Source organism: Natrix helvetica (assembly GCF_964273705.1).
Source record: "Natrix helvetica genome assembly, chromosome: 7".
Taxonomy (NCBI): Eukaryota; Metazoa; Chordata; class Lepidosauria; order Squamata; family Natricidae; genus Natrix; species Natrix helvetica.
In genome coordinates, this window is record NC_138558.1 from 25174542 (window position 1) to 25198336 (window position 23795).

A 23795-nucleotide genomic window follows, 5' to 3' on the forward strand; every position below is an offset into this window, starting at 1 on the left:
CATCTTTGCTCTAAGTACCCAAATTATCTCTTTGAACAAACAGTGTGAACCACAAATAGCTAAATCAGACGTGTATGTCCACTGCCGCCTGTTTGCTCGGTATGCAAATTAGAGTGGATTCTTGGGGATTACATTTGGCTTTCTGTGTGTAGGGGAAAAAAGAGAGAGAGCTGACATTTACTGTCTGAAACAGACGGTGAAAGAAAAAGAAGAAGAAAAGAAAAGAAGCTGCATTTGTAGGTGTAGGAGAACTGAAAGCAAAGCTCATCCATTTGGAAAACCCAGATAGAAAACTTTTAAGAAGTGGAAAGGACTTTGTTTTTTTCAAAATCAAGAAAGTGGACCCCCCCCCCCCAAATACGTGAGGTGGAAGTCCAAGGAGAATCCTGCCCATAAAAGAAACTGGGTGAGAAAGGTAAAGGTAGTTACAAAAGTTGAGATTTTTGATCAGCGACACCTCTCGAGCAGTGCGCTGTCTTTTAGAAAGTTGCTGACGGAGCTTTGGCATTTGATCATCTCCAACTGCTGATTAACACAGCACTGTTTTATATTTAACTCTGACCAGAGCAGGAGGAGCTGGGGGTGGGGTTGTGCTGCTTATAAGGCAAATCGGGAGCAGTTACAAAGTTCTTCTGCATGCATTCCTTCTTTCTTCTCTCCTGAACCGATTTCTGCTTTCCAGTCATTTTCCTTTGGAAAAAACCTAACTTTTTTCTTTTGGTTAACTGTCTAAAAGGGAACCGAGGAGAGAGACAAGCAAAAGCAGATGAAAAGGAAAGAGGAAGAGACAGCCTATTAAATCCAGCGGAGTCCCTTCAGCCAAAGAGAGAGAAGAGAGTGAGCAAGCCACCACACTGTTGCTTAATGTGTCTGCTTTAAGTTTTAAGTTTGGTAAGCACAGTGGGAGATGCAAGGAATGGATATTGAAGACAAGTCGTCCAAAATGTATTGTATGAGAGGCAAGCACGTGGCCATCATTTGTGGAGTGGTATCTGCTGTGGCCTTAATTTTGGGACTCGGATTAGGTTTAGGATTAAAACCTGAGACCTGCTATCCTCCAGAAGACAATGGGCAAGTGTCAACAAAACCACCCACCCAACAAAACCAGTCATCTACTACTCCACAAGTTATACCTCCTTCAAAGCCCAGTGTCTTTTGCAGTGCCAAAAATGATGAAAATGGAGCCTGGGTGAATTTTAGGCTGCCCAACTATGTTGAGCCAATTCATTACGATTTGGACTTGACTCCTGAGATGGAAGCTGAGGTGTACACCGGAATGGTAAATATCTCCATCAGCTTGAAAGAACAGACAACAAGGCATTTGTGGCTTCACCTGAGAGAAACGAAGATCACGGAAATACCTGAGCTCAGAACATCCTCGGGACAGGTCATTGCAATAAAGCGTTGTTTTGGATATGAACCGTATGAATATGTGGTGATAGAGGCCGAAGAAGACTTACGTCCTAGCAACTATTACCTGAGTATGAAGTTCAAAGGCTATTTGAATGGTTCGCTGGTTGGATTTTATAGAACAAGCTATGAGGAGAATGGAAAGACCAAGTAAATCTCTCTTTTAACATTTTTGCACTATTAATTTTCACACAAGGCTCTTTTTCTCTCTCCATCTTACACCTTCTCTTTCCTCACCACAAAACTGTGATCTTTCTTGTTTGTATATATAATGAATATTAAGGATCCCAATAATGGGATAATGATAAGTACAACGAGGAGATAGTTGGTGGTTGTGGGAATATGGTTTACCACATATTTACAGAATGCAAGGGCAACAATATAAGCACGTATCTCTTGAGCTTTTGTTCTATAACGTTCTTTATCTTATTCTTAATCATACTTTTATATTGTTAGACAGATGTTACAAGACTGGAAACATATGCCTGGTAGTTTAATTTAAATTATTATGATATTATAAATGAAAGTCATTATTTATACAACAATGGCCTTGTTTTCGTAGAAAATACATCCAGGAAGCCTTGCTTCTCCCCCCCCCCCTTTTAATGCACAATTTCATCTGTTTGTTGCCTGTAAGGTATGTTTATGTATAATTGTTTGGCATCATCCAGATTAAGAATTGACTACTGTTAGATATGTAGAAATGTATCAGTGGAAGGCGAGATATGAATCTGATTGTTGCTTCTCAACCTCTTAATTACAACTCCAAAGTGTTGTTGTTTTTGAAACAGGAGTTTGGTAGTGAGGGGTGTCCATCAGAGACATTTCAACATCTCAGCCCGTATACGTAAATCATATATATTGGTTTTAAAATAATAACAAAAAGGAAAAAAAGGAACAAAATGCAAAAACATTTATGATAGAAATGAATATGTTGTCACAGAAAAAAAATACATAAAACAATAGCTTGTAAGATTTTTGGAAACAATGTTCTCTACACTGTAAATTTCTACAGCTATTGCTTTCTAAAAAGTTAAAAAAAATGCAACAAAGGAAAAAGAAAAAAACATAATATGATATATCATAACAGCAAGCAGTTACAATTCTATAGTCAGATTTCTATAGTCAGATTTCAAAATAGGCTTGCTTTCTGCTGCTCCAGAGACAGTGGTGGGTTTCAAACTTTTTTAGAACCTCTTCTGTAGGTGTGGCCTGCTTTGTGGGAGTGGCTTGCCGGCCATGTGACCGTGTGGGTGTGGCTTGCCAGCCATGTGTCCTCTACTTACAACTATAATTGAGCCCAAAATTTCTGTTGCTAAGTGAGAGAGATGTTAAATGAGTTTTGCCCATTTTACAACCTTTCTTGACACAGTTTTTAAGTGAATCACTGCAGTTAGTAATACGGTTGTTAAATGACTCTGGCTTCCCCGTTGACTTCACTTGCCTGAAGATCACAACAGGTGATCACATGACCCTGGAACACTGCAACGGTCATTAATATGAGTCAGCTGACAAGCATCTGAATTTTGATCATGTGACTATGGGGATGCTGCAAAGGTTATAAGTGTGAAAAATAGAAACATCACTTAGACTTACATACCTCTTCACAGTGTTTTATAGCCCTGTCTAAGCGGTTTGCAGACTCAGCACATTTCCCCCAACAATCTGGGTCCTCATTTTACTGATCTCAGAAGGATGGAAGCCTGAATCCACCTTGAGCCTGGTGAGATTTGAATTGCCAAATTGCAGGCAGCCGGCAGGCAGCAGAAGTAGCCTGCAGTACTGCACTCTAACCACTGTGCCACCATGGTTCTTGTCATAGTCATAAGTCACTTTTTCAGTGCTGTTGTGACTGTGTATGGTCACTAAATGAACTGTTATAAATAGAAGACTACATGTACTTATCTAGTACAAACATCATTCAAGTATTCATGTATTTCTAATACATTTATATAACGGTCATGTTTTTAACCTACTGTATTTTGTAAAACCGAGTCCCATGTTTAATTATACTTGTCCATACAAAATCTTATAGGCACTCCATTCATAGGTGGCAAATACAATCAGGTCTTCCATCCATTGAATATATGGGGCCCTGAGTTTATCTTTCCAATGCCACAGTAGCAGCCTTTTGGACATAATAAGGAGACAGACTATCCATTTAAACCCCATTTTCAACCCAACTATTACCTGACTGGCAAATTCCATGTGCTAGGTATTTAGCTTAAGAGAATATTATTCTCTGAATATTTTTAGCTCTTGTTTCTGTGCTCAAGTTATTAATGCTTTGAGAAATAATCAGATTTTGAAATTGGCTTGCTTTTTGCTGCTCCAGAGACAGTGGTGGGTTTCAAATTTTTTAGAACCTCTTCTGTAGATGTGGCTTACTTTGTGGGAGTGGCTTGCTGGCCATGTGACTGGGTGGGAGTGGCTTGCAAGCCATGTGACTGAGTGGGAGTGGCTTGGCAGTCATATGACTGGGTGGGCATGGCCAACTTGTAAAATGTGGTGAAACTCACTTAACAACACTCTTGCTTAGCAACCAAAATGTTGGCTCAGAAACTCTGGCATTTGAAGCCCGCAAGTCTTAAAGCTGTCAAGTTACAAGACCCTTGCACCCCTAACCCTATAGAAAAAAAAACCCAGGGGTGTTCAAACTTGACAGCTTTAAGACTTATGGACCAACTCCAAGAATTCCTCTTCCAGTCATGTTGGCTCAGGAACTCTGGCATTGAAGTATGCAAGTCTTAAAGCTGTCAAGTTACAAAACCCTTGCACCCCTAACCCTTTAGAAAAAAACCCCAGGAATGTTCAAACTTGACAGCTTTAAGACTTTAAGGTTTAGATAGGACTCTTAGAGGCGGGCGGGGCGATTGGTGAGCCAGCCAATCAGTGAGCGGCAGGAGGGGCAAGCGTGGTGCGGACGGGCGGGGGGAGGGAGCTGGAACCGGTTCTAAACGGCACGGTAGATTTGTGGAACCACTTCTATAGAAGAGATTAGAACTGGCAGGAACCCATCCCCGTCCAGAGGGCTCAGCTAGAATCGATGAGTGGAAATTACAACATTAGGGAAATTTCAAGCAGGAGCTGTTAGATGATGGAAGAGAGCACTCCGGGGAGGACCTATTTAAGCCAAAGCTGAACAGCCATATGTTAAGGATGCTGTGGTTGCAAGTTCCCTGCAGTGAACCTAATTCTATCTTGCAGGCTTTCATAACAGGCTGCATTTATGGTAGAAGTTTACAGCATAGAGAGCATTGTTTCTGAAAATCTTACAAGCTATTGTTCAATTGGAAATTCATTTCATCACAGTGAATGTTCCCTGGGAAAGTACAATACATATTAAACCAAAGTTTTGGAATTCTTCCGTGCCTAGTCCAGCCTTTCCCAATCTCATGGTTTCCAGATGTATGACTACAACTCGCATCATCCAGTGCCATTTGGATATATTGCCTGGAAGAGTGACAGTCTGAGTGAGTTTCATCCTTCATTCCCATGTTTAGTCAGAATTGTAAATAGGAAACTGATGAAGCAATGTTAGTACTGACATAGTATTAATCATTATTTGTATCTAAAACCTAGAACAAATAATTTTCCACAGACTGATTCAGATGTACACAATATGTATTGTTTTGTTTGGCCATGTTTGTACTGAGATGCTTGTGGAGGCTTCGAAATTAAAATTTTGTTTTCCTTAATAAAATGAAATTTAAAGAAGTATTCAGAAGAATAGGTCAGGCTGAAAATTGTGTAAGTCCTGTGGTGCCACAAGCTCTACAAAGACCCTGTTGTGGGTTGTATTCTGACTTCTGAAATGCTGTAGAAATGCCTTAAATTGTACTCTTAATTAGTATGTTTCTAAGGTAGTTAGCTAGCACTCTCTGATTCCATCCATGAACTCTTTCAGCTTCTAGTACGAACCATAAACCAGTCTGTATTTTGTGCAATGAGATTTGAAAATCAGAAGAAACTCTGAACTCTACGACTGCAAGAAGAAATTTAGAGGAAATGAAGATGTGAGACAGGATTGGGGGCACAGAATCGGTAAAGCAGAATGTTAACTAAAAAAAAAAAAAAGCAAGATTGCTCTCATTATACACACGCAGGGTATGTGTGGCCAAGTCCCTCCTGCACGTGGCAATTAATGGACTACATAGAGACAGTAGAAGAGGGAACATCTGTTTTATGGTAATCTGCTAAATAGATGAAAAGGAGTTGAAAGGCAAACCTTATCCATTTGTTGATCTTAGTCTTCCTTTCAAAACCATTAAGGGCTATGTACTCAGTAACAGCACCAGTAAAGAATCCTTTTCCCCTAACAAAGCTGTCATACCCTTGAAAGCTAAGTAATGTAAAAACGTGCTCTCACCACATTTTGGTATGTACTAATGGGTACTTTGGAACATAATTCTATTTTTGTCTACATCAGCCTTCTCTAACCTAGGACCCATCAAATGTATTGAGGCTACAGCTTTCATTATCTTCTTGCTGGGAATTCTAGGAGTTATAGGGCAGGGGTGTCCAAACTTGGGAACTTTAAGACTTGTGGACTTTAACTCCCAGAATTCCCCAGCCAGCATGGCTGGCTGGGGAATTCTGGGAGTTGAAGTCCACAAGTCTTAAAGTTCCCAAGTTTGGACACCCCTGTTGTAGGGTAAGAAAAGCCTGGACAATATTATTTGGGTGGGATGGTTTAGAACTGTAGGTGTTCCCCACACCAACTAAGACATACTACTTAGCTAGTTAAACATAGCTACCCTGTTTCCCTGAAAATAAGACCTCCCAAGATAATAAGCCCAATCAGGCTTTTGAGTGCATGCATTAAAATAAGCCCTCCCCCGAAAATAAGCTCTTCCTGAAAATATTGCAACACAGCAACGCTCGCCACCTCCTGCACTCAAAAATAATAAGACCTCCTTGAAAATAAGGCCAAGTGTTTATTTTAAGGGTCAAAAGAAAATAATACCCTGTCTCATTTTTTTAAAAAAAACACGTTACTTGGGGCTTGAAAAGAATGTACAGCCTCATATATTTTTTCCATATTCAAAATATCTATTTGTCTTCAGTATTTTGTGTGATTTAATTCATATGTACACATGACAAGGAATAAATTGAAAAGTATGATTGATGTGATGGCTTGTGGCAGAAGGAATCAGTAACAAGGACATGGAAGTTATTTCAAACAGAATGAAAACAATGGCATTATAGAGAGCCTGAAAAGTATGTGGAATTGTACTAATAGGAAGCATGAAAAAGAATGATTTTTGGAATGATGAAGTGAAAGAGGCTGTGGATGCTGAAAAATTTCATATAGCAATAGCATTTAGACTTATATACCACTTCATAGTGCTTTATAGCCCTCTCAAAATGGTTTAAGAGAATGATTGCTGACTAAAAAAGTAAGAATGAGAAAAAGATAGGTTTGGAAAGCAATCATCATTTTTTCAGAGCAAGACCTTTCCAATATCTACAGCATTACTCTGACCTTGGAAATGGCATAGCATTTTTATGGGCTGTCTCTGCTATGGTTATTTACTCCAAATGTAGTTTCTAATTCATTTTCTAACAGGTCATCATCATGATAGAGCTAGAGTTCAAATTGGTGCCTGAATTTCAAAATACATTTTTGTATTTTATCAGTAAATGATGAAAATCCTAGCTACATGTTCTAATCAAAGTTTTAAGTCCAGTTTTTAAACTTTAAAGAATTTAAAGAACTGAAGGATCGAGCCAGGGACCCTGACAAGTTGTTTCTTGATGAAAACTTATAAAGCTTCAGAGAAATTATAGTCTATTATTTTTCTTCTTTATTATTTTTTCTGTATTTGTTTGGACCTTCCTTACAGTTGACAGTATTTCTAAACATGTGATTGAAAAATTAACCAACACTTTGAATTAATTTAAGAGACAAATCTGGTTGTATGTTCTCATCAATTGGAAAGTGTGCACAATATACACAATGCTTTTAATAAACCACTTTAATAAACTAATTCACCTCTATGTGAAAATGTTTAATATTAATTTTGGAAACAGTTTTAGTAGCAGTTTACCTTGGTAACTTAAATTATCTACACATAAATTAATATAAGAAACATCATCATACCGACTTGTTTCAGTAGGTTTCTGGGTGAACTTCTGCAGCCCAATATTCCAGGTCATTCAAGAATGCTGTATTTCTTGAGCAATGGACAAAGTTATACAGGATACTCAAATTGATGAATTATATTATTATGAATATACTAGTTCCTGGCTGTTTTGACAAGTTGCTAAAACTTATTCTAAATACACACAAACACACACGCAAACATTGAAGGCACTTGAAAGCACTTAGCAACCTGGTTTTTGATTGCAATTTTGTTTGTTATATGTGTTGATCAATCTGGTTCACCATCCATCCATTCATTCTCCAACTGTTAGAACCAATACGTGTTGAAAGTTTAGTAATATTACTTTTATAGAACTAACTCTTTGTCTAATTTGGACATGGGACATAGGTATCTGATATCCATTTGCTATTCAGATGAAATAAGTAAGCATTGTCCCCATTCTTCTAATAAATTATTCCAAATATCCACGAGTAATGATTTAATACAAACATTTTCATTCTTTTCCATAGATACATAGCAGCAACAGATCATGAGCCAACTGATGCACGAAAATCATTTCCTTGCTTTGATGAACCTAACAAAAAAGCAACGTATACAATATCTATTACTCATGAACGTGACTATGAAGTCCTATCAAATATGCCAGTGGAGGTATGTATATAGACTGTTTCTTGTTTATTAATGTCTATCTGTCTGTCTGTCTGTCAGCTTGCCTGCCTGCCTGCCTACCTAACTACCTACCCACCCATCTCCTGCCTGCCTGTTAATATGTCCTGCAACTTGGATGCAGGACATAATGAGTTAGCATACCCTTGCTCAATCTGGCTCATCTATATGTATGTATGCACTTTTCCCAAGGAACTAATCAGACTATGTGCATACCAGTGGTGGGTTGCAGGTGGTACGCCCCGGTACTGGTGTTGATACTGGTGTACCGGAGACTGCCCGGAGCACTGGATATCGTTCCAGTATAGTGCTCCGGAGGGCCCACCCACTTGCCCAAGCTCCTTACCCGTCTTTTAAGTCTTCGGCACGCTGCACGCATCCATGTGAACGCTGCCGGGCCCATTCCAACTGTACCAGTTGGAACGGGATCTGGAACCCACCACAGGTGCATAACTGCTGTCTGCATGTGGCTGTGGGTATGTGGGTGGTTCTAATCATAAGTGGTGTGTCTCTGTGAGTGCATTTAAAGGTGGCCAGCTTGAGAATTGCTGCTCTAGCTATTTTGGATCCAATTGGCCACTTTCAAACTTGATATTTCTTTTCTTGGCTTTTCCCACAGCCAAATTTGACCCCTCTGTGTACTGTTTTTGAAGAATTGTCCCACTGGTGTAGACAGTCCTGACCCATAAAAAGAATGACACAATACTTTTTCATATTAGTACTAAAGCACAATTTTCTTTGAATAACCCAATGTCTGGAAATGCCACAGTGTAAAAGGGTAGGATCCAATGGACAACTGTGTGTGATTATATGTAGTTTCAGTTGTATTGTTTCAGTTATGCTTATGTGTACAGATTATGCGTTGCATTGTGGCCAATTCACACTTGCTACATAACTTCCAGATTTCCCCTTCTGAATATCGATAAGTAACAAAGGGTATTTCTGAATAGTGAACTGATGAAGAGTATTTCTTCCTCTTTCTCACACACAAACACTTCCATTCAACTTTAATGCCTTGAGTGTATTTACCTGGAAATAAGGGCATTTGAGCTCAGTGGAATCTGCTTATCAGCAGGCATCCTTAAGTAATTGTAATTGGGTTCCATAACCTATTTCTAGAAAAAAAAAGTGATGGTTTGCATATAGAAATTTTTTTTGGAAAAAAATTGAAATGAAGTTACTTTGAAGACTTGATTAAATTTCTGGTAAGCTGGGTATTTCCTAATTACTTTTGGAAATTGCTTATTAACCATCCCAAACGATTAGAGATCTTTGAAATAACAAGTTTCAAAAGTCTTCATCCGGTGAGCTTATCTGCAATTCTGAACAAAAGAAAGATAAGACATAAAGCTTGTAAAGAGTTAAGTTTAAATTTTGAAATAAACAGCAAAACACTAAGTGAGATTTTGATCTAAAAACGTTGTAAGAGGATTAAGAGTTAATATATTTTTAATATTTATTTTTCATATAAGATTTTAGAATTAACTTAAAAAAATAAACAACTTGCCATGGGAAACAGATTTGTTTTGGCTATCTTGCCTATTGCAAGTCATAACACAAGATAAGTGATGACATCAGAAACTAGATCCTAGAGAGTACTTAAGATTTAAGCAGGATAAAAAAAATGCAAGCCTGTTTGTGATGTTAGTTGATGATAGAGCTTATAATATGACACAAAATGTTATAATGTTGGAAATTTTAATGGGGATCAAGACAGGAATTAGTAATTATAATATTGATATTGTTAACCTGCTTTTGAGGATAGACTATGCCTAAAAGACATAAAGAAGGGAGAAGTGGAACCTCAAATGATAAGGCAAGAAAATGTTTTGGATAGGATACTTTACTGGATATGCAAAAGAAAGTGGCTGAAGGTTTTATTGGATTTACAAAAGAGGTTGTTAAAACCTTGACGAAACCCATGCGGCAGAATAAAGACAAGTAAAATTCTACACAAATATTTGATTGAATTAAAGTTTCCATCTATTGAAGCAAACTGTTTATAGTAAAGGAAAGGATATACAGTTGGGTTAACGATCAATGTTAAAATAAGATTCTCTATCTCTCTCTGTGTCATTCTCTGTCTTTCTCTCTCTGTCTTTCTCTCTCTCTGTCTGTCTGTCTGTCTGTCTTCCTCTCTCTCTGTCTCTGTCTCTGTCTCTCTCTCTCTTGGTTCTGGGAATCATTTATGACTCTTTTAGTGACCCTATGATTGAAAACTTTATGTTTTATGGATGTGCTTATACGTAAGAAATGAGATATATGATGAAGAGATATCTGTTTAACCGTATAGTGGGTGAAGAGTTATTAAATTTGTTTGCACTTGTGATGAAGGTTGTAAGTCATTTCTTTCTTTTTTTCTTTTTTTGTGCACTTTTTATTCTTACCTTCCATTCATTTTCTTTTTCTCTAAATTTAGCATGCATTGGTCTCAACTATTGTAATTAAATTCCTTAATAAAAATTATATTCAGAAGAAAAAAAATGTATTGCAAGATAGTTAGAGCAATCAAGTAGGAAAATTCTGCTCAGCAATATTCCAGCAACAAAAAAGAGATAATTTTGGCTCACCATAAATCCAGAGGACAACAAGATGACAACAAAGAGATACAGAAAACTGAATTAGATGCAGTTCTTATAGCATTAACAATGAAAAATATTGAGTTTCTGGATTTCATTCTGTACATAAAAGAATCATAGACAATTGTTTCCTTTACAGAAAAGCTTCATTTGTAAGCATTTCGTTTATTTTTTCCATATTTTTATTCCCCAGAAAAATGTTTCAATAGATAACAAATGGACAAAGACAATATTCAGGAAATCCGTGAAAATGAGTACTTACTTGGTGGCCTGGGCTGTGCACCAGTTTAAATACGAAGAAAGAAAATCATCTCGTGGAATTCCAGTAAGTTCTACATTGGTTGTTTTTGCAATCTTTCTCAAGTATGTTTTGCTTTGCAGAATGAAAAGCAAGCTATAGCTTTTACCAAAAGTCATATCCTAAGTAATTTTCCCATAGTTGGGTTTCTCTGTCTGCAAAAAGAGACCATATCATTTTCTGCTCCATTGTGCTATTTCACAAAGTTCTCTTATATCACGTTCTAAAGATTTAGTAAAGACGTTTATAATTTTGAAGCATGCCTGGCTTTCTTCTAATTATGCAATTATGCTACATTCTGGGAAGATACTTGAAACTATATTTTTATCTAAGATCTGAATGAAACCATGCATTCAGAGTAAGTGTGAAATAAAACCTCAGCTAAACAGAATACATTGTGCAGAATATCCTAATACTCATCCACCAGCCATGAAAAGAAGCCACTCCCCTCTGTGAACCACCAAACTACATTACAACCTACCAGATATGTGTGGTGGTTTGACGCAGCAGATGGTAGCATTTAGCCAGGTTTTGCTGATCAGCACACACACACACACACACAAACACTCACTCCCATTCCCCACTTTTACTAATCAGACTCTGTCCTGCTTATTTGGATGGAGAAAGCAATAAGAAAGTCAAGGCTGGGTTGTAAAATTGAGAAATATTTTAGAGGAAGGCAAACCGTTCTTATATTGGCAATAAATATACACACAAATATTGAGCTCTACGCAAAGGAATATTTATTTTAAATGCTTTGCATCTTTTCCAAGGGGAACCATTCCAAGTCCTCATTTTAAGTTTTGTATGACTGAGGTCCAGATATTTTCATGACCCCCTATCTTGAGAAACACAGCTTAATACAATACAATAATACAATAGCAGAGTTGGAAGGGACCTTGGAGGTCTTCTAGTCCAACCCTCTGCCTAGGCAGGAAACCCTATACCATTTCAGACAAATGGCTATCCAACATCTTCTTAAAGACTTCCAGTGTTGGGGCATTCACAACTTCTGGAGGCAAGCTGTTCCACTGGTTAATTGTTCTATCTGTCAGGAAATTTCTCCTCAGTTCTAAGTTGCTTCTCTCCTTGATTAGTTTCCACCCATTGCTTCTTCTCCTGCCTTCAGGAGCTTTAGAGAATAGCTTGACTCCACATCCTCCTCTTTCTCTATTTCTATCGTGATCATCAATATCACCCATTTCGGAGAGCCTTTGTAAATTTGTGAATGAAAATTTGAAATTATTTCATACAAACCAATTTATTATTTGGCCACCTAGTCCATTCCCACCCCCCTCTGGGGCCATCCAGAGGTGGTATTTGCCGGTTCTCTGAACTACTCAAAATTTCTGCTACCAGTTCTCCAGAACCTGTCAGAACCTGCTGAATTTCACCCCTGGGATAAACCCCCTAATGTGTGATTCTGCTTTGTAAGTTCTTTCAATATTAAAATAGAGACTTACCTATAGAATGAATCAGATCAGATGACCTTCACAATCCTGTGATTCTTTATTCAAGACTATAATGAACAAACATTTGCTACCTGAGACTATGTTTTCAATTCAATTCAGATTCACAATTTCTGAAATCAAATAAGGCAGAGACCCAAAGTTGTATTTTAACAGAATCCTATTCAAGTAGATTGCTCCAGTGCTTTGATATTGTATCTTACCAAATGTTGGCTTTTTTCTGTTAATGAAGATTACATTAACAAAAAAAAAAAAAGGGAGAAAGAATTATATTGTACCTGAAAGCATAAAAAGAACTTCCATAATATCCGAAACATTTTGGACTTTGCATAGGATGTTATATTATCTATATCATTATCTTGATATATTTTATGCTTGTACTAAATTCAAGATGCTGAGAACATAAGTTAATAAATAATTCACAGAGATTATCCTTTATGAAAGGATTGATTTGTGTCTTTGTGTGTGTCTGTGTGTAGGACATTATTAATCAAGGATACTAACAATATCAATAAACCTGTCAAACTATGCAATTTTACTAATAAAATTGTTTGAAAAAACATTATGATTTGTCCATAATTTAATACAAGTAATCCCTGGGTTATGAGTATTCCCTTAGCGAATGTTCACAGTTACATGATCAGCGCCCCCTAGTGTTTCCGAATGAGACCCGAAACTACAAATCATGGCAGTTGTTCTACAACTACAAAGACTCTACAACATTCATCCTGTATGTTGCTGGCCGAAATGGAGCTTCTGAGTGGCTAATCCACCACTCAGAAGCCCTGATGGGCCATTCAGAGGTCTCCCCTGGCCCATTGCAGGCTGAAATGGAGCCTCCAGGGGGCTCGATACAGCCAATGGTAGGAGTCAAATAATTTAACAACCGGTTCTCTGCCCTAATGATTTCTTACAACAACCAGTTCACCAACTGCTCAGAAACTTAACAACCCAAAGTGGTGAGAACTGGCTGAATCCCACCACTGGATACGGCCCTCTGAGGCTCTGTTCAGCCTTCTACGGGCTTCCCCCAGCCTGTTCGTCACTCCTACGAATCCTCAGGTTACAAGTAGAATGGGCAGGTTCCATTCCATTTGTAATTCAAAGAATACCTGTAACTCCACTTAATAGCAATAGCACTTAAGAGTTATACACTGCTTCATAGTGCTTTACAGCACTCTCATAGTGCCTTATAGCACTCTCTAAGCGGTTTACAGAGCCAGCATATTGCCCCCAACAATCTGGGTCCTCATTTTACTGACCTCAGAAGGATGGAAGACTGAGTCAACCTTGAGCCAGTGGGAAATCGAATTGCTAAACTACTGGCAGCAAAATTAGCCTGCAGTACCGCATTTCAAATCATATCAGGAAGGTTAGCTTTTAGAAGAAGAAGTAACTGAATAAATATAGTATCAAGATGCAATCTCTCTGGTAATATCTTCTATATTGTTTTACAGCTCCGCATTTATGCCCAACCACTCCAGCTAAAAACAGCCAGCTATGCAGCAAACGTAACCAAAGTTGTATTTGATTACTTTGAAGAGTATTTCAGCATGAACTATTCCCTTCCAAAACTGGGTAAATTTCTGTTCTTCATTTTTAATGAACGTTAAAATGTTTGTTTTCAGTTTATGTGTTCTCTGAAAATTGTATCTAAGATTAAGTTGAAATAATTGGCTACTTGTTGCTCACAGTTGTGTTTTATAGGCATATAATTATTGGTCCACAGCAACAAGTATAATCTACTCAGATTGGCAACAGAGTTCTCTTTCCAAGCAGTTTTAATCTCATTTCTCAACTAGAGGAAAAGTACATCAAGCTGAACAAAGTGCAAATAATGGAAACAATTTTAAAACAGAATCTTTATATCAGAATAGGCTCAAAGGACCATAGAACATATACACAAACCATATACATTACATTAAACTACATACCTGGCTTCCAAGCAATGTGAAGAAAGGTATTCAATTGCTGTTGACTTTTCTGCCTTAACTTGGGTATTTTCTGGGTGTGGATCATACATATTGTATATCATTGCCAGGTTTTGGAAAACAATTTAACATTGTATGCCAACAAGTAATTGAGAAAGATTAACATATCTCAATTGAATTGGATAGAATCCACTTTAAGCAAGTATTTTATGCATTTATATACCTATTTTCATTTATAATTTTGTGACCACCCAATAAAGCACACTTTAGAAGTACTTTCAGTAAATAAAATGGTTACTGTGAGGATGAAATAAGTGTTATCAAATTCTGAGTTAACTGTGATAGATATAAGTATAAAGGAAGTAGAAATTTATATTACTACCAGTCAGTGGTGGGTTCCTACTGGTTCAGACTGGTTCGGCTGAACCGGTTATAGCTTGGCGGCCTGGGTTGCTGGAATTGGCAGCGACCCAGGCCTGCGACGCCTTCGAACCGGTTCTCCCGGTGGTGCCATAGGCGCCACCATCTTGTTTTTTGCTTCTGCACATGCACAGAATAATTTTAGCTATACTGTGCACGTGTGTGTCCCTGAACAAACCGGCAGTAGTCTCTGCTGGAACCCACCACTGCTACCAGTCAAGAAACCCATGTTGAAAAAAATAAAGAAAGAAGATATGGGGATTTCAAGCTTTTTGGATCACTTACAGTTTATATAAAATTTCATATTATCAATCTAGTGTATATAAATGCATTATTATCATTGTTAATCATTTATTTGACTATAACTATTATTACTTTGTCCTATACATAATACTCAAAATTTAACTAAATTTAGCTTAATTTTTATTGTGACATTTCATTTCATCATCCTGTATCCTTCCAGTAGTAGTGCAGTCCAATATCTGTTGCCATTTGTAAAATCTGCATTCTAATTGTTTTCGCAATAAGTCTTATGTGGACTTCTCTTGGCAGCTTGTTGTTCATTGCATATCTTATCTCGAAACCCTCCATCTGTTCCTTCCATCAGCTTGCCTTTGGTTATCACTGGTGCTTCAGCCAAAATTGCTCTCATTGTTTCTGCCAGATTTTCTCCCTTTTCTTCTTCCTAGTTTTGAAATCTGAGACAGAGTTCCAGTTTGTCGATCTCTCCTTTCAATATTCCACACATATCATTTCTATCCAGTCTCGATTTGCTGTCAATGTCAACAATTTTCTTATCATTTTGTTCATATTTTTCTGCATTTTTGAATATCCTCAAATTTCATCATTATTTTGTAGATATTCTCAACTCTTCCCTCCATTCTTTCTGTTCTTTGTTCTATAATCTCAAGCCTCTTTTCAATGTTCTCTGTACTTTTTGAATTTCTAGCATAATTGTTTGCAATGTTAATTCCTTTTCTTCTTCATGTTGCGCCATTCTTCCAGGTTGTAATCACTGCCACTAAAACATCCAAGGCTTATAGCTAGGTTTCAAACAAATTCACTATAATCTTTCAAGTCAAGGCTTTCTCTTTAGTCCAGTCCAGCTATTAATAATGCTCCAAAAGAGCACTTGCTCTTCCCACTATCCCTTTCAATAAACAAAATCAAGGACTTTGAGATATCAGATATTCAAAGAAAACAGTGTTTCCAAGCCTCCAGCCTCTAGGTGGCAGTGTTACTTCTTTTTCCTCTGCTTTTACCCCTCTCTTTGTTCCGAATTTGAGAAAAAAAGTTTAAAAGGTAAAATCCAACCGAGCATTGAAAGAGATTCTTGATCCACAGATACAAAAAGTAAGGAAAAATAGAAGAAGAAGGAAAAAAGAGACCAGTCCAATTTAAAAAGCAAGAGGCACTTGTAAGAATTCCATCCATTAAAAAAAACGAAGTTAAAGAAAGATAGATACACTAATTTTAATACAGACTTAATCCGCCACTTACTCTCTTCTGTCTTCAATTTTAATCTTACTCTTTACTTTACTCTTTTTGGGTGTTCTCTTCTCTAATAGTATTTTTTTCTCACCATTTCAATGCACTCTCTCTCCTGCTTTCTTTCCGTTCAGAGGCCAACCTTCTGCAGCTTCAATGGCTGCTTCTCTTGTAGCCGAATAAAAAGAGTTTCTCCTGGATCGATCAGGGGCTTTGCGATGCCCCTGAGAACAACAGGACGTGCCCTTCTCTAACACCATCTCTATGGGATGGTTTAGGTCCAAAAGGACCATCCAGCAGCAGAGATATCAACAGCAATCCTGGAGCCCCAGGATTGCATGTCGTGTTGTAACGATGTCAGCCTCTCCCCTCCCCTCCTCCAAGGATTGTTGAGTCCATCTTTTTCATTTGAACTAATATTGATTATCTGCTATAAAGACATGCTCTTACATGTCATGGTGAATAGAACCAGATATGGTTCATTGCATGAACCATACATTTAGTTCATTCATTTATCAATAAATATTTCAAATCACTTTTCAACTGAAGCACAGGAAGAATCTATAGAAATTAGTGTGGTTGAAGCAGTGAAAATTATTACTGGGTGTGGTGAAAGGTGGACTGATTGCCTGCGTACCTCATACAGTGTTATGTATTGAATATATATAGTTGTGTTAAGCCCTGCTAAAGTGAAACTAGCCTTTAGATGACCCTAACTTTTAACTGCAACTGTTTTGGAGGGAAACTTAGAACATTCATATTTGGGCAGGCTTTTTCAAGTACTGTGATCGGTTAAGGCCCTGTGCGCCCAGAGTATAAATTACAGGGATTTGCCTGTTATTCCACAGTTCCACTTTGAGTCAGTAAATGCTGTTTTATTTATGCTTGTTTGTTCTTGCCTACTGAAGCCCTACTGAAGAAGTACTCACAAATGAAGGCAAATATATACATCCTGAGATACTTTTGCAGGATCCAATCTGGGCGGGACCAGAGATTTAGCCCCTATCGGAAGAGAGAAGTATCCTGAGGATGGGCTCCAGCAAGAGCCTGAAAGTTCAGAAAATTAAACGTCTTGTCCCAGTGACTGACCCAGATTAGATCCTGCAACATATATTACTACATTCAAAGCTGTGAATTTAATTGCAAAACACTGTTTCTCTGTAGATTATGTACATTTTGCATCTCCCTTTTTCTATAATTAATTTACCAACAGTGGTTTAATCCTTTTTAATATGACATTTACAATGGTACCATGGAATGACTCACTTACATTAAATATGTAAGCGGTCCCATTACATCTTCTATCTCAGCGATGGCAAACCTTTTTTGGCTCGCGTGCCACAAGGGGGGAGCGCAGGGGGGTCGTGTGCGGGTGTGCCGCACCCATAATGCAACGCACAACCCCCCCGGTGCGCATGCATGCACAACGCGCGACCCCCCATTTTTACATTCTTTTTTCGTCCTCCCCAGGCTCCAGAGGCTTTATAGGAGCCTGGGGAGGGCGAAAAGAGCCTCCCCTGCCCCCCCGGAGGCCCTCCGGAGGCTTCAGGGACCGTCCGGAGGCTTCCCTGAAGCTTTCAGAGCGCTTAAAACCACCCTCCGAGCAAACCGGAAGTGACTTCCGGGTTGCTCGGAGGGTCGTTTTAAGTGCTCCGAAGGCTTCAGGAAAGCCTCCGGACGGTCCCTGAAGCCTTCAGAACGCTTAAAACGACCCTCCGAGCAACCCGGAAGTCACTTCCGGTTTGCTCGGAGGGTGGTTTTAAGCGTTCCGAAGGCTTCAGGGAAGCCTCCGGACGGTCCCTGAAGCCTCCGGGGGGGGGCTCTTTTCGCCCTCCCCAGGCTCCTATAAAGCCTCTGGAGCCTGGGAAAGGCGAAAAATAGCTTTTAAAAAGGTGAACTTGTGGCATGCGTGCCATAGGTTCGCCATCACTGTTCTATATAATATTTGCTCATGTGACATGTAAGTTTCAGTTTAGAGCTTATGTACCACACCACACACATATTGCCTAAATGAAGCAGTAACATTAGAGGTTAAGTTCATTATTATTCTTATCCTTCTATGTGAATTTCTGGTTATCTGTGAAAGCAGACTTGTGAAATTTTGGTATGGATAGCTATAACAAACAGCCCTGCTATGTTGTACTTTCCTTGGTTTTTAAAAAAAATCCATGCAGACACATCTGTCTTGTTAAAAGATTCACATCTGAAAGATAATATGTTTCTAAAAGTTGTATCTAAAAAGCAACAGTTTTGATAATTTTTGAAGTTTTGCAGATTTAGAGAAAATTAAATATAAAAGTTGTTGTATATTAGGGAGAGCTATGAATGAAGATTTGTAATGGTAACTGGGAAATTACCCTAATGATGCAGAGAGTAAAATGAATTAATTTTATACTGAACCTTATCATTGTCCTTATCATCGTTATAATATATAAATTGTTACAATTATATCATTATTATCTTCTTTTATTGCCTCTTAAGATATTTTCTCATGCTCTCTCTATTCTTGTTGAACCCATTCTACTTAAAATTCATTCAGTGGCTGAGAAGATGGACAGACAGAAGGACACATTCATCTTTTGCAATCTTTCAATTATGTTTTCACTCTTAAATCTATAGGTTTCCTTGAATGATATGGAGGGTTGTGTCTAAGTTCACGTGGTAGAAAGATAAAATGGAAAAGAATAGAACTGATTCATAGGTATTATCCTGTCATACCCAGCTGTGAGTTTCTGTATTGGAAGCACAGAAGCAGGCATTGTCAGATTGTTGAGAGGCAGATGTGCTGTGAAGCAGGCTTGTCAAACTGGCGGCCCACATGTCACATGCAGGCCACACCCACCCCACATCTGCAAAGGCAAAAAACATTGTGATAAGTCATGATACATCATGTGACGTGATCAAGTTTGACGCCCATGGACTAGAGGGAAATGAAAGAGTTTGAATGCTAAACATCTCTCTTGTTCCATTTAGACAAAATAGCAATTCCAGATTTTGGCACGGGGGCCATGGAGAACTGGGGGCTGATCACTTACAGAGAAACTAATCTCCTTTACGATTCACAAGAATCTGCTGCTTCAAACAAGCAAAGAGTGGCGGCTGTGGTTGCCCATGAACTTGTCCATCAGGTATAGTTTGTTTATTTATTTATTAAATGTATATGCCACCCCTCTCACTATGCAAAGCACCTCTGGAGATTTACTGAATATTGTTGTCAACATGAAACTAAAGTACATTATTATATTTAAGGAAATTATAATGTGCTTATCCTACAAATCATTTTTGACAGGAATTTTATCTGTTTCCTTCTGAGTTATAAAATAATTAGGTTAATTTGATGTTTTGGATACATATTTCCCAAACAGGTTTTACCTCATCCTTTATCAATATTTTATTTTAAATGGGGTTTTACTGTTGGCAGATGCTATAGCATAAAGCTGTAGTTATTCTTCAGTCTCTGTATTATTCAGCATATATAAATCATGCTAAATTGTAAGAGTTGTGCTATTTATAAGGACTCTTTTCTCTTGGCCTCTCTTCTCACAAAGGAAGGGAAAAGAAAAATGTGTGAAAAAATGACACTGATTTCAACATCTCAACTTAGCAGCAGAATTTCATCACCAAGATTGGTTGAAAGACAATGGCTCCCCACCAATATTTACAATACAAGCACTCATTAAAGTAAATTCTTATGTTTAACATATTCCATTTTCAGATAAATGTGCTCTGAGAGACCTCATCAGACTTTTAAAGGATAATATTTATGATTTTTCCAATAAACAATTATTATAAATAGACCGTCAAGTTTCACTTGGTAACATGTATCTTCAATATATACCTATACATACAAGTATTATTGTATTATTGTAAGATTAGAGAGTTATGATTAATGTAACCAATACTGTAAACCTTGATTGTAGTACCTATACAATATATATACTGCAAATATATTGAAAATGGAAACGAAAAAACCTAGGGCTGCTTATAATTATATTTATTTAAACAAGATGTTCACGAGGATGGAAAACGAATATGTTGATTCACATATGATAAATATTTATGCAAATGCAGTCAATATTTAACAAAACTAGCTGGAATCAGGCAAACATAAAGCTTCAATAATAAAGCACCATAATTATGGCTGCTCAACATATGGGCAAGTTACAAGGGTTTAGATTGGTATTTGACAAGAGAAAGAAGACATTTTCATTTCAAATGATAGAGTTTTGCCACACAAAATGTCCAGTTCTCAGTTATTATCCATCTAAATGCAAAACGGAAACTCTTGGGGGGGGGGGGGACTGAATTTTTTGAGCTGCGGTTTGTGTTGCCTTTGTGTTATTTTCCAGCAAAAGGAGAAAATCTCTTGCACAATATGTAAATAGCTCATTTATGGATGATACATTTCTCTTCCTATTCATTTTCTTTTGTAATGCTGTTTGCTTATTTTTATTTTTTTTAACTTATTACAGTGGTTTGGAAATATTGTGACCATGGATTGGTGGGATGACTTATGGCTCAATGAAGGATTTGCCAGTTTCTTTGAATTTATGGGTGTAAATGCTACAGAAGCAAATTGGCAAATGGTAAGAATTTCTCATCTTGGTATAATTATAGAATATGAACAAAGGAACCCCTGCTAAATATTAAGTATGGCTGCTTAACAGGCGATAACTATTAGCTGACCTTATTTGAGTTATTTGAGTTCAGAAGCAAGACAACATAAGATTTGGTTAGTACTTGATTGAGAAATACTCAGGATCTCAGAGCCGTAGGCTAAATGAAACATCCTGGGGAAAAATACTGTTGAATTGCTGCCAAATAAAGTAAATGGTTTTTTTGTTTTGTTTTTAAACCAGGAATTCAGCTTCACTGAGGTATTTTTATTTTTAGTGGGATAGCTTTCATTAAGTTACTTAGCTCTGACATATAAAATTTATAACCAAGATATCCAACTTTGGCAATGTTAAGGCTTGTGGACTTCAACTTCCAGAATTCCCTGGCCAGCACTTCTGGCTGGTGAATTCTGGGAGTTGAAGTCTACAAGACTTAAAATGACTAAGGTTGAATGCCCCCGATTTAGAAACTTCAATCTATACATTTTCCTCCTTGAGTTATCAAACTTGATGGTAGAAAAACATCTTGGCCAAATATTAGCTATTTTATAATATGTAATGATGATACATATGATGGATATATTTATATAATATTTTGGTAAAATTCTAGAGCATGGCTGGCTGGGGAATTCTGGGAGTTGAAGTCCACAAGTCTTAAAGTTCCCAAGTTTGGACACCCCTGTTCTAGAGAATCAAGAAACTGAGCCACACTACCTACCTCTTTTTGACTATTTCTTTGCTCTCTATGCTGATAATTAGCTATCAATCCAAAACTCCTTTTATCCTATGATAATAATAATAATAATAATAATAATAATAATAATAATAATAATAATAATAATAATAATAATAATAATAATAATAATAATAATAATAATAATAATAATAATAATAATATTTATTTCTTAGCCGCACCCTGTCCCAAAGGACTCGGGGCGGCGTACAATGAAACATATGAAATAAATATGGACAAAACAAACATATAACAGAGACATATACCGAGACATACACAAGGAGGAGGTCGGCTGACAAATAAAACAATTAAAATACAGTATTTAAAAACCCCTAGATAATTAAATATAATTAAAATACCCAGTAAAAGCCCGTCAGGAGCGATATGGTTAGATCAAAGTTGAGCCAGGCCAGCTGCTTGGAATAGGTGGGTCTTAAGCTTAATACGAAAGGAGCGGAGGTCAGAGGTATTCCTAATATCCGGAGGGAGGTCATTCCACAGGGCTGGGCCCGCCACAGAGAAGGCTCTACTCCTAGGCGCCGCCCCCCGACACTGTCTTGTGGACGGCACCTGGAGGAGGCCCTCTCTGTGCGAGCGGATTGGTCGCAGGGATGTATGGGGCAGAATACGATCCCGCAAGTAACTAGGTCCTGAGCCATGGAGCGCTTTAAAGATTATTATCAAAACCTTGAAACGCACCCGATAGACCACAGGAAGCCAGTGCAGCTCGCGCAGGAACGGTGTCACATGGGAGTACCTAGTACTCCCCATAATTACCCGCGCGGCTGCGTTCTGGACCAACTGTAGCCTCCGGGTGCATTTCAAGGGAAGCCCCATGTAGAGAGCGTTACAGTAGTCCAAGCGAGACGTCACCAGCGCATGAGTGACTGTGCGTAAGGCGTCCCGGTCCAGTAGGGGGCGCAATTGACGCACCAGGCGAACCTGGTGGAACGCCCCCCTTGCCACGGCTGTCACATGGTCATCCATGGACAGCCGGGCATCCAGGAGGACGCCCAAATTGCGCGCCCGCTCCACGGGGGCAAGTTGAATGCCCCCAATGGCCAATGATGGAATTAATTGGCTGAACCGGGGAGCTGGTACTCACAGCCACTCCGTCTTGGAGGGGTTGAGCTTGAGTCGGTTGTCATCCATCCAGATCCGTACGGCTTCCACACACCGGGACATCACTTCGATGGCCTCGTTGGGGTGGTTCGGGGTGGAAAAGTACAGCTGAGTATCATCAGCGTACAGATGGTATCCGACCCCGAAACCACGGATGATCTCACCCAGCGGCTTCATATATGTGTTGAAGAGGAGTGGCGAGAGGACCGACCCCTGTGGCACCCCAGAAGTAAGGGGGCGTAGGGTCGACCTCTCTTCTCCTGCCAACACACGCTGCGTCCGGTCAGAAAGGTAGGAGCCGAACCACCGCAAAACGGTGCCCCGGACCCCCAGCCCCTCCAGCCGGTGCAGCAGGATACCATGGTCGATGGTATCAAAAGCCGCTGAGAGGTCTAATAGGACCAGGATAGAGGAACAACCTCTGTCTCTGGCCCTCCAGAGATCATCCACCAACGCGACCAAGGCTGTCTCCGTGCTGTGACCGGGGCGGAAGCCGGACTGGCGCGGGTCTAGATAATCATTTTCCTCCAGATGTCGTGGAAACTGGTAGGCCACCACACTCTCTACAACCTTCGCCAAAAAGGGAAGGTTGGAGACAGGACGATAATTGGCCAGCTCCAAAGGGTCCAGGGAAGGCTTCTTGAGCAAGGGTCTCACCACCGCCTCTTTCAAGGCGGCCGGGAGAGACCCCTCGCTCAGCGAAGCATTCACTAGGCCCAGGAGCCAGTCTCGTGTAACCTCCCAGGATGCCAGTACAAGCCAGGAGGGGCACGGGTCCAATAAACATGTGGTGGGTCGCAGTCGTCCACGCAATCTGTCCAAATCCTCGATGGCAACCAAGTCAAACTCCTCCCAGATCGATACCTCAAGACTCGCCATGGACGTCTCCATTGGATCACTGACAGGAACCCAATCTCTCCGGATTTGAGCGATTTTATCCTGCAGATATTTACCAA

General features: G+C 38.9%; 1 protein-coding gene across 1 annotated transcript in view; it reads left to right on the forward strand.

Annotated features, from left to right (window-relative positions):
- The first annotated feature begins 602 nt into the window (after positions 1 to 602).
- ENPEP (glutamyl aminopeptidase) overlaps positions 603 to 23795 on the forward strand; it is a 61093-nt gene continuing 37900 nt past the window's right edge. The window contains exons 1-6 of the mRNA XM_081959562.1: positions 603 to 1560; positions 8027 to 8168; positions 10956 to 11087; positions 13987 to 14107; positions 19342 to 19496; positions 20841 to 20954. Coding sequence (XP_081815688.1) covers positions 908 to 1560; positions 8027 to 8168; positions 10956 to 11087; positions 13987 to 14107; positions 19342 to 19496; positions 20841 to 20954 — 1317 coding nt within the window. The 5' untranslated portion in view covers positions 603 to 907. The remainder of the gene's footprint in view (positions 1561 to 8026; positions 8169 to 10955; positions 11088 to 13986; positions 14108 to 19341; positions 19497 to 20840; positions 20955 to 23795) is intronic.